The 12,053-nt window shown below is 41.4% G+C and overlaps 1 protein-coding gene across 3 annotated transcripts in view; it reads left to right on the plus strand.

Moving 5' to 3' along the window:
* Nucleotides 1-12,053, plus strand: part of pemt (phosphatidylethanolamine N-methyltransferase) — a 200,400-nt gene that overhangs the window by 162,193 nt on the left and 26,154 nt on the right. For 2 of the 3 annotated variants that reach the window (XM_042086130.1, XM_042086133.1), the window contains exons 4-5: nucleotides 3,089-3,234; nucleotides 6,840-6,951. In XM_042086130.1, the coding sequence (XP_041942064.1) occupies nucleotides 3,089-3,234; nucleotides 6,840-6,951 (258 nt within the window). Of the gene's footprint in view, nucleotides 1-3,088; nucleotides 3,235-6,839; nucleotides 6,952-8,331; nucleotides 9,113-12,053 lie in introns of those variants that run through there. The other variant, XM_042086134.1, reaches the window with a different exon arrangement.

Here is a 12,053-nt window from a genome sequence, read left to right on the forward strand (position 1 = left end):
CTCTCTTTTCTCTTCTCTTCTCCTCTATTCTCCTCTATATCTCTTTTCCTCTCTCCACCTGTTTTTTTCTTCTCTGTGATAGTATATTTTTACTACCATATTTCTCTTAAGACTCAATCAGGACGATGCAAGATCAGGATCCAGGCATTTATTCTTTTCAATGAGGCGCCAGTGCCCCTCAAGGGAGAAAAGTACATGTTTGTGTCACCCCATCATGGATTTCACCAGTATCTCAGTATTCTCTTCTAAACACTACCGGAAGAGGCTGGCCTTTTATGCTAAATTTGCAAGGGTGTGGTTCACGTGGTGGTCATGGGTACAACGTCCTGTGATTGGCTTTCTCTTCCCGCCGTTTCTGTCAGCCACACCCAGACACACCTACACACACTTACTTGTTATTAACATATTAGGCAGGCTCCTCAGGTAGAAATGTTATACAGGATGTTCTAAACATTCTTACACTTAATTCATTGTACTCCTTGTACCAGAGGTGGGACCAAGTCACTGTTTGGCAAGTCACAAGTAAGTCCCAAGTCTTAGCACTCAAGTCCAAGTCAAGTCCCAAGTAAATACAGAGAAGGGCAAGTCGAGTCCAAGTCCAAGTCTCATCAAAGCCAAGTCGAGTCCAAGTCCAAGTCCCAATCTTTTTCAAGTCCTGAACAAGTCATCAGGTACTCTTCACTTAATAATGGCATTATTAGACTATCGATCATAATTTTAACACTTCCATCTAATCCACAGAATTTTTTTTTATAAATACAGATTAAAATATGTTCAATGTTTCTGTCTTGAAATCTTTTACGATATATGCATGCGCATACAATATACACATGTGCATACCTGAGTAATCTGTACAAAACGGATAGCTACATGACAAATAAAAATATTGTTTTTCCAAATTTCGGAGCCCACTGTAAGGATGAGTAATAATTTGACTGATGGCATTTCACTGCGCTAGGCCACAGATTTGCCTGCAAACAATTTATTAGGCTGTCTGCCAGTGGCGACTCATAAGGGAAGCCAAGGTCAACACTTTTATATTATTTAAAAGATAATAATGACACAGTAATTTTGTTTTAAAGTATTCATTTCTTAAGAAATACTACACATTTGATGCTGTTTATCTCATTTGTAAATGGTGCACTGTCACTTTAAGCCCATTGTGTGCCACTGTCCACACATTCTCATAATGATCTTTTTTTTACCAGCTCCATTCCTATGGCTAGTCCACAAACTCAAACATTGTTTGTGCCACATGAATAGCACAATATTAACAATGATAAGCATTATATTAAGTTGGCACAAACAGCTTTCATTCCTTTGGAAATAGATGCATGTATGACATGATGCTTGCTTGACATTTTCTGTTTGCAATTAAATGTGAATTATGAGCCTGGTAGCCAGTAGCCACCTAGCTAGCTGAGTGGAATGCGTTTCAATCGGCATATCAATGTGCTTCATGTAAACAAATTATTGAATAGGCCTACTTCAAGACTCACCATTTCCATTAAACAAAGGCAAAGACAACTCTTCATATTCTTGTCCACTTTCCAAATCACAGTGAGTGCAGCCTATGTCATAGTGACCTGGATCTCATAGTTTATAACAGTAGTGAGAACCGGATAAATCCGCAATTTCCCCTAATCTCGTATTTGTTGCCTTCATGATTTCCTTTTATACGTTTCTTATATTTAAAAGAAAATATCAATCATCATCAACAATGACAAGCCAGCTGGAACCTGCCACTCGTTTTCTCTCCTTCTCTCCCGTGCTTAGATGGTGTTCTCAATTAAATGGAGTAGGCTAGCATAAGTTCAAGTTGGATCTTAATGGAGAGGACTCGAAAAGTATCATCTTTATGTAACATGCTGTTGGTGCATTTTGACATTGTAAACGTTCTCTAACAAGAGTGCAAATCAGTTTGCAGTAAAGCTACTAGTTATTAGCTAAATGTTGGTCGTTTCTCTGTCTCTTGGTGCCCTACACACAGTGCGTAACGCATGTGGGGGTAGCGGCAGCACTGAACTGTGCTCTGGACTGGCCGCTTGTCTCCGCTATTTATTTTTTTTTTTAGTCGCGGAGGGAAAGCATCTCTGGGGTGACTGGTCCACGATCAGGAAATTTAGTTTTTGACTCGAGACATGTCAAGTCGTCACAAGTCAAAGAGGCAAAGTCCGAGTCAAGTCTCGAGTGAATAGTATTCAAGTCCAAGTCGAGTCGCAAGTCATGCCGAATTTTATCAAGTCAAGTCTGAAGTCATTAAAATCATGACTCGAGTCTGACTCGAGTCCAAGTCATGTGACTCGAGTCCACATGTCTGCCTTGTACTGAGACTATACAAATGATACCAAACATAAATACATTTACAGTTAATAACACAAACATATAATTCAGCTAAAGTTAACTATAAGGTCTTTGTCTAGCCAAAGACAGAACAGAGGAGATTGTGGACAGATGGTAGGAGCACATGGTGCCCAGCATCTGCATTGAATAGATCAAAGGAAGAAAGAGAATACTCTCTAAATGTAAATGTGGCTAAGCCTCCATCTAGTCTGGGGCAAGAAACGGTCATACAAAATTATTTGCATCATCTGCTCTCCTCCAATCCCTCTCTAGCTTTGGCCTCCTACGTACTTCCGCTCAATTTTCATTTTCCTTCAGTACGCCGTCTGGGTTTGCGGTATATTCGCAGGTTTTCTCCGGACAATCTTTACCTGTCCAATCAGCGAACAGAGTGAGTGGCTGAGAACGATGACGTTGAGGTTGTGTGAAGATGAAACGCAGTTAAGAAATGCAGTTGGAAAAATGCAGAAATGTATTTACAGCCGAGGTAGACCCACATACATTGTTTCCTGACTGTCGATGCTGTTTATTGTCAGTTTAGTGTTTAGACGAAGTAAGAAATAATGTTAGGAATCTCTGATCAATGTGATTGGTAAGGCTGGACCAATGATTTCAAAGTTGGTGTCCGTCGTGATACAAGTGTTTCCCAAACGAGAGCTGCCAGACACTATTCACTTTGTGAAAGAGTCTGGATATTTCCATGTTAATCCCTCTCTCCTTCTCTCCCTCTCTGTCCTCCTCTCAGCATCACCGTGGCGATAAAAGGCCAGCCCAAGTGTGCGATGATGGACAGGTGGGAACTGTTCCAGGTGGGAGTGGCTGTCATGGCAGCCGGCTCTCTGCTCGTCCTCAGCAGCTTTGTGGCACTGGGAATTACAGGAACATTCCTGGGTGAGTGTGTACACACACACACACACACACACACACACACACACACACACACACATGCACAAACACACAATACACACACACACATGCTCACACACATGCACAATGCACAAACATGCACACACACACACACACACACACACACACACACACACACACACACACATATGCACAATACACAAACACACAATACACACACACACACACACACACACACACACACACACACACATGCTCACACACAAGCACAATGCACAAACACGCACACACACACACACACACTTGCACAATACACACACACACACACACACACACATGCACAATACACAAACACACACATGCACAATACACGAACACACACACACACACATGCACAATACACACACACACGTGCTGGCTGGACTTCGCTTCTTATCCAAACAATGCGGTTATCTCGCCTTATATTGTTTATGTAGATAATAAAGAAGCTACAATGTTGGCACAGGTTATATGAAGTTATGGGATTTCAAAAATAATCCTAAGTGAATGGGCTTCTATGGGGGTTAGCGATGGGTACACCAGCCTCAGTTGGTGGTTCAACATCTGGGAATTCGCCTGCCCCCTTGCTCCAGCCTCTCAGTGAGATGTAGCATTAGAGCTCCAGCCTCCAGCCTCTCAGTGAGATGTAGCATTAGCAGCAGCAGCTCCAGCCTCTCAGTGAGATGTAGCATTAGCAGCTCCAGCCTCTCAGTGAGATGTAGCATTAGCAGCTCCAACCTCTCAGTGAGATGTAGCATTAGAGCTGGGAGTTTAGGAACTGGACAGCCCTGGGGACAAAGGTCACCATCCTCCTCTGGGTCTTACAGCCTTGACAGCGGAATCTGCGTCTTTAGGGGAGCCACTCAAAACATAGGGAACATGACATGTGATGGATCACGAAGGAACCTACAGTCAGAGGTAGCGCAAGAGCTGCAGCAGCTACTCTGAGTAGCATGAGGAACTGTAGCCCGAGACGCTTGGTCACTCAGAGGACGAAGACCACAAGCTAACAAAGAAATGGACCACCGAAAAGAGCTCTCTGCCTCCTGTTCACCCTAGCTTTTGGCCTGTTGTTCTGTCATTGTTGTTGTTAATTGTTTCAAAAAGGCAAAATGCCCAATCTTAAATAAAAGCCCCTCACAAATGTCAGAAGAACACAATCTGCATTGTGGCCATTGTGTCGGAAATGGGAATAAAAGCTTTAAACTGACGCAAGATTTGCAATTGTTCCACCCCCCACCGCCGACAGCCCATTTCACCTGAAAACTCTTTTACTCTAGTGAGACACAGTGTGTGTGTGTGTGTGTGTGTGTGTGTGTGTGTCTGTGTGTGTTTATGCTAACATTAATCACACACTTATGCAAGTGGTCTTGGTCAACCATGTTGGTGGGATATGGAGGTGTTATGTAACCCAGACTAATTCTCTCTCACACATGTGTCGCTCTGAAAGACAAGTGCTCCAGTACAGAGGCCATGAAAGGCAGCTCCTCACCACAAGGTGTGACTTTTGTCCAGAAATGGGTCACCAAAGGGAAGCAAGAGGAGAGAGGGAGAATGTGTTGTGTGTGTGTGTGTGTGTGTGTGTGTGTGTGTGTGTGTGTGTGTGTGTGTGTGCGCGTTTATGTTGCTCTAGTTTGCATTTGAAAGGTTGGCCCAGATCTTTGACCTGACACATCACCAGTTCTCTTGACCTCTAAGAAAACACACACACCCACACACACAAATGCATAACTTTTGTGTGCATTCATGAAGTATGCACACATCACTTCCTCAAAATCACTTCCGCTGAAGTTACACATAATCGCAGCAGACATTATCTACACACACACACACACACACACACACCTCAAATCATGCACAAACACAGCTCAAGCACATTTAACTCTTGAAATGTGTGTTAACTAGGACGCGAGTGGTTGTCTCAATTATTCCATTCTTCTCCATATAAAAATGTCCATCTGTTCCCATGATGGCGATGCCTTGGCGGCATCACAGACAGGTAATGCAGTGGTCTCACATTTAAAGTCTATTAGCACTTTTCCGGCCGGCTCATATGTCTGCAGCAGTCCAGGTTATGCCATTAATGCACTCTGGGAAAATCAGCGTGCGTTTCCAGAACCACTCTTGTCCCCCACTGACTCACCAGTGCATCCACACGCAGGCTCGCTGACCCATATTTCTCTCCAAGCGGAACCAGGAGCAAGTGTGTTCTTTAACCTAATATAGAGCTCCTGTTCTTTAACCTAATATAGTGCTTCACAGATGACCCACCGCATGGTTCCTTTTGTGTGGAGTGCTTGTTTCCTGTAGCGTATATCCTCTATCCAGGAGCAGAGTTAAAAATAATCATATTTAGGGCCCGAGCACCGACGGTACAGGGCTGGGACGGCCATGCGCACCAAACTGCGAAGCCCTATTGTTTTTGTAAGGATGCTGCTTCCTCTTCTTCTTCTTCTTCTTCTTCACTTATTTTGCGACATGACTGCCTTTTTTGAGGTGGTTCTCATGGTCGAAAAACGCAGGAAATTTGGTGCACACGTCAGTCACAGTGGCCACTACTCAGTTACAGAGGCTTTGGCCCTGGGTGTGGCCCACAGACGCCATAGCAGACTTCAGTGCTTTGATGGATTGATCTGAAACTTAATATATTGGAATATATATTAAACTGAAACTTAATATATTGGAATATATATATTAAAATATTGGATATCCATGATTGTGATGATATTCACATGTGTAATTCACATGCCTAGCATAGGGCCACCATCTGGCCAAGCAGAAAATGTGCCTGGATTTTTTTATGCTTTGACTGATTGATCTGAAATTGTACAAAATATTGGATATCATGATGATGATATTCATGTTCTATTAACTTGCCTGGCATAGCGCCACCAATTGGCAAGAGAAGCATTTTTTTTTTCACATCTGTTGGATATCACAAACAGATTTATCAGATTAATCAGATCAGGTGTATAGACATCCAGACAGAATAGTTTTTGGAATTTATTATTATATTAGTTAATATAAATTTAATGATATCCACATGCCCAAACTGCCAACCTGGTCTAGTGCCACCAGCTGACCAAACAGGAAGTGTGCCAGACATTGACAACACCTTGGTTAATTGGTTAGAAACTTAAATTAGAAACTAAAATATTGGATATTATTATTATGATGATATTCACATGCCTAATTAATGCATATGCTATAGCACCACCAACTGGCAATAAAATGATTCTTTTTTCATTTATTTTGGATATTGATATCAGATTCAGACGGTACCTGTAGTAGGAGTCTAATAAGGAGATTGCAGTAGACAGAATGTTAGTGTGGGCCAGGCACACTGGGGTTGTTAGATGTGTTAGTGTGGGCCAGGCACACTGGGGTTGTTAGATGTGTTAGTGTGGGCCAGGCACACTGGGGTTGTTAGATGTGTTAGGAGAGCAAGTGTTCTTATTCTGTGTTCTCTCATCTCTTTTCTGCCATGTTCTAAGCATGCACAGACTGCCATTGTCTTTAGCAGACTTGTCATGAGTGTTTACAGAGGAGAGGGAATTCAAGTCTGTGTGTGGATGTGTGTGTTTCTGCAGGTGATTACTTTGGAATCCTGATGGAGAAGAAGGTCACTGGCTTCCCGTTTAACGTCATGGAGAACCCCATGTACTGGGGCAGTACACTCAACTACCTGGGCCTGGCCCTCATGTGAGTCTGTGCGTGTGCCTGCGTCTCTCTCTGTCAAATTCAAATTCAAATGCTTTATTGGCATGACAAATAAGACATTTGTGTTGCCAAAGCAGTCATACAAAGTATGGAGGGAACATGAATAAGACACAGAAATAAAACTAGGTGTCTATGTGTAGACATAGATACATAGGTGTACATTATATCACAGTATAACAATAACAACACAGAAACATAATAAAATATATATAGTACACATACATATACACGCACATATGCATACATACATACATACATACATACATACACTGTATACATATATGCACAGATCAGCACACCTTTAGAACAGGACAATATCTATATTCTCTATAGAGATAAAAATATAAATATAAATAAATGAAATAAAATAAAATTAAGTTATGCTGGAGTCTCTCAGCTCATGAGAGTGTGAAATGTATCTTGCTGCTAGAGGGGCTGAATGTCCCTCTCCTGAAATGATAGCCAGTTTTTCATGTGTGCCCATGGTTTCAAAGTTTGGGTAATATGTTTTAAAGCTAGGGAAACTGTAAGATTGTGGTCACTTAGCCTGTACTTGGTCAGGATTTGCCTCTGCTTCGTATCTCTGACAGAGAAGAGATACTCTGCCAATTTATATTCTCGATTTAGGGTCAGATAGAAATTCATTCTGCTTTGACTGGTAGTTTGATTTCTCCAATGTTCCAAATAGTGTTCTTTTGCTTGTTTGATGACATTTTTGACACTAATTGCTGATTTGGAAGCAGTACTGGTCTGAGCATGTTGTATATTAGTGTTTGTTATGGAGTTAGTGAGCTTCAGTACCAGCTGGCACAAGAGGCGCTTATTAGGGCTCAGTCCCTGGGTTTTTAGGGCCTCAAAATGGAGTGGATTTTTGGGACATGATTTTAAGTGCATCCAGAATTGTAGTGCTCGTTTTTGGGTAACGGCCTAATTCTGCCCTACATGCATTGTTTGGTGTTTTTGTTTGGACTTTAAGTATAAATCGACAGAATTCTGCATGTAGGGCTTCTGTTGGATGCTTGTCCCATGCAGTGTAGTTATGCATGCTGAGTGGACCCCACACTTCACTTCCATACAGCGCAATAGGCTGTATTATGCTGTCAAATAATTTGCACCAGATTGATATTGGTATATTTATATTGTAAAATTTAGATTTTATTGCATAGAGGGCTCTGTGGGCTTTTTCTTTGAGTGCATTCACATGCTGAAACTTCCTGATGCAGTAATGGCCAGACCGAGGTAAGTATACTGCATCATGTGCTCTAGGGTAGAGCCACCAAGAGTGAACATGTGTCTGTGTTCCTGACATCTGGGTTTCTTTTGAAAAATCATGACTTTTGTTTTCATGGGGTTTAATGACAGGGCCCAGGTCTGGCAGTATTTTGCCTTCAGGTCCAGGTGTTGTTGAAGGCCTTGTTCAGAAGGGGATAGGAGGACCAGATCATCTGCAAAGAGCAGAAATTTGACCTCTGTGTTCTGGAGGGCGAGTCCAGGGCCTGCAGACTGTTCCAACTGCATCGCTAACTCATTGATGTAGATGTTGAACAGAGTTGGACTCAGACTGCAACCCTGTCCCACTCCTCGTTTCTGTGTAAAGACTTCTGTTTGTTTTTTTCCCAATTTTTTTACACTGCATTTATTGTTTTAATACATTGATTTGATCACATCATATACTTTACCCCCTACACCAGTTTCTAAAAGTTTGTAGTATAGTCGGTTGTGCCAGATAGAGTCAAATGCTTTTTTAAAGTCAACAAAACATGCAAATATTTTCCCATTTTTCTTATCTTTTACGCATTTGTTGATTAGGGTGTGTAGGGTGTAAATGTGATCTGTAGTACGATGGTTTGGAAGAAAGCCAATTCGGTTTTTACACAGGGTATTGTGCTTGCATTCATTGGAAGGTTTCCCCAGATTACTGTTCATACAGATACCTCTGTAATTATTAGGGTCCAATTTGTCTCCACTTTTATGAATTGGTGTAATAATTACTTGATTCCAGATGTCAGGAAAACAGCCTGAACTTAGAACAAGATTGAATAATTTAATAATTGCATTCTGCATCTCGGGTGTGCTCAGCTTAAGCATCTCACTCCTGATGTTATCTTGCCCACAAGATTTACTGGGCTTTAAAGATCTAATTTTTTGTGATAATTCTTCACTGGAAATGGGGAAGTCCAGTGTATTTTGGTTGTCTTTAAATACCAATTCAAAAGTTTGTAATTTTTCTTTGATCTGGTTTTGATTTGTTTCTGTTAATTGTATTTAACTGTAAAGCTTTTGAAAATGCTCAATCCAAATGTTACCATTTTGAATGGGTACTCCTTTTGGTTCTTTTATGCTCAAATTATTCCACATATCCTAGAACTTATTTTTATTGGTAGTCTTCGATTTCATAGATAAGTTTATTAGTGTAGTGCTGTTTTTTTTTCTTTTGATAGTTTGTTTGTAACTTTTTTGGGTCAGACAATATTGTTGTCTTAAATCTGTGTTTTGGGGGTGGCGGTGTTTTAGGTTTGACAGTTGTCTTACTTCTTTTCTCATATTTTTGCATTCTGTGTCAAACCATCACATTTCGGTTGTTTGTTTTTTGCTCTCTGGCTTTTTGTTAGCCCAGCTTTTTTTTGCAGCCGTGTGGAAAATAAGGTTCAGCTCTTGAACAGCCATGTTGACATTTTTTTATCATTAGAGAAAGGTTTGTTAGTAAAGTTAGTTATTTTGTTAGTTAATTTTGGTGAATTTAAGGCTTGTATGAATTTTTCTGAACTGTCTATAGCCCATCTGTACATTGGATTGAGTTTGTACATTTTACTGGGCTCCTTATCTGCGTTAGTAGAATGGTTAGTCATTTTCAGGAATATATTTAGTTGGTTATGGTCTGAAAGTGGAGTTTGTTGCCTGACAGTGAATGGACTGAAGTGGGAGGGGTCCATGTCAGTGATTGCATAATCCACTACACTGCTACCCAGGACTGAAGAATACGTGAACCTCCCCAAAGAGTCCCCTCTGATCCTGCCATTAAGAATGTACAGGCCTAAGGCTTGACAGAGGTGACACTAACTCTTTACCACTGTTGTTCAACACACAGTCTAGATAGTTCCGTGTTGTGGTCGTTGGTGAAAGGTGCAATGGTGACTGGCCAAACACAGCACTACCCTCAGGGTCAATAAAGTCAGGCTCAATGCCTGTCCGTGCATTAAAGTCTCCACACAGTAGCACTTTGCCCTGTGCTTGGAAATAGCCTACTTCTGTGTAGCTTATTGAAGTAATCTTCTTCGTAGTAGTCTAAGTCCGCTGAGGGAATGTATGCTGCACAGAGGTAAGTTGTGAATTCAGTGATGCCTATGGTATTGCGTAGTTTCAGCCATAAGTGGTATTTCTCTCTCTCTCTCTCTGTCCTGTGTGGGAGGTTATGTTTTCATCAGTTTGTTTGCATTTGTATTTGTGTTTCTTTGTCTGTCTGTGTGTGTCTTAGGGTAGATTTGTATGTGTGTGTGTGTGTGTATGTATGTGACCATCGCAACGCAAAAGAGAAGATCGAATCTTTCATTTTGTCCATCTTCATCCTATTGGCCTCTCTTGTGGGAAGTTTGGTGCAGATGTTGTAGAGCAGTGTAGCAAGTGGCCAATAGGGAGCACGATCCTGACAATGTTGTTAATGGTAATAGGCTTTTTAATTAAGCTCCTGGTAGAGGAGGTAAAGGTAGAAACCATAAAACTTAATGTGTGTGTGTGTGTGTGTGTCACTGAGTGAATAAAATCTGGTCTTCATGGTGACCATTACTAAACTTCTGGTTCTTGACTTATCCTGTTGCTAAGCAGCATTTCAGAGGAGAGGTGTTTGCCCTGATGAAACTGCTAAGCTCGCGCTTTCTTCCCAAAGACAAACACACTAAGACACACATGCAGTCACATAGAGACACAGATAGATGCACAGCGTTCTATGACGTGTATGCCCTCACAAGTAGTCAAGAAATTGCTATTAGGGTTAATAGGTAGAGTGTGTGTGTGTGTGTGTGTGTGTGTGTCTGTGTGTCTCACATGCTTTAACTGAATTTGTCCAGAATTTTTAGACAGCTTGACAATGTTTTTTTATCTTTAAACCCCACACATTGTACTTATTCTACTCATACATAAATATAACAAAAAGGCAAGAAATGGTTAACAGAGAACAATATCAACATGTCAGTGTGGCCCAGCCGGAGTCCAGACCTTAATCCGTCAAAAAAGTGAGCACAAGGCCAGAGTGATGGCAAAGAATCGTTCCTGTCTGTATGGAATAGCTCTCAATAATTAATTGAATTGGACTTAAAAACCAACAGGATCTTTTCTTCAGGCAAAATGGCTAAATGTTTGAGAGAAGGATATATGTAGATTATACAAGGCATCAGCGACAGCATGAATGTGACTAGCATCAGCTGAGTCCATTAGCATTAGGCACGTCACATTGTCCAATCTGCGGACCGGCCTGGTGAAAGGACGTCTAAAAACAACACCCCATCTAAAACAGTACATGTGATCATGTTGTCTGATAGAAATGTACGTCAAAGAGAGGGTGTGTGTGTGTGTGTGTGTGTGTGTGTCTTTCTCCGGAGGCAGTAGTCTCAGGGTGACCCACTTCTCTCTTTTAGGATCACTCTTTGTCGTCCTCCTACACTATCCATTTTCCATTAAGTCATGTGTGGATGCACAGACACACACACACACTGTGGTCTCTCTCTTTCTTTTTCTCTCTCTCTCTCTCTAATTAGAGCACTATAGCTCTGGTTTCACCTACATTTCAAGCTTGTAAGTGCACAGTGGAAGCATTGGGTGTAAAAAGCCTGCTGAGGTGCAAATAACAGAATGTTCACTCACAATCACACACACAATTACAATCTCACACACATATGGACACGTGCTTACACAGGTACGGCTAGGAGAGCTGATGACGCCTTTAGGGCTGTATTTCTGAAAAAGTGATTTCATGTCATTTCACCACCTGCGGCTTCATTTAATGGGATTCATGTGGCATTTGGACATGATTGATGCCTTAAGATGTGGAATACTTTTGCTCTCCATTTCACTTGAGTTTTACATATTGA

The sequence above is a fragment of the Alosa sapidissima genome, chromosome 3 (genome assembly GCF_018492685.1).
Source record: "Alosa sapidissima isolate fAloSap1 chromosome 3, fAloSap1.pri, whole genome shotgun sequence".
Taxonomy (NCBI): Eukaryota; Metazoa; Chordata; class Actinopteri; order Clupeiformes; family Clupeidae; genus Alosa; species Alosa sapidissima.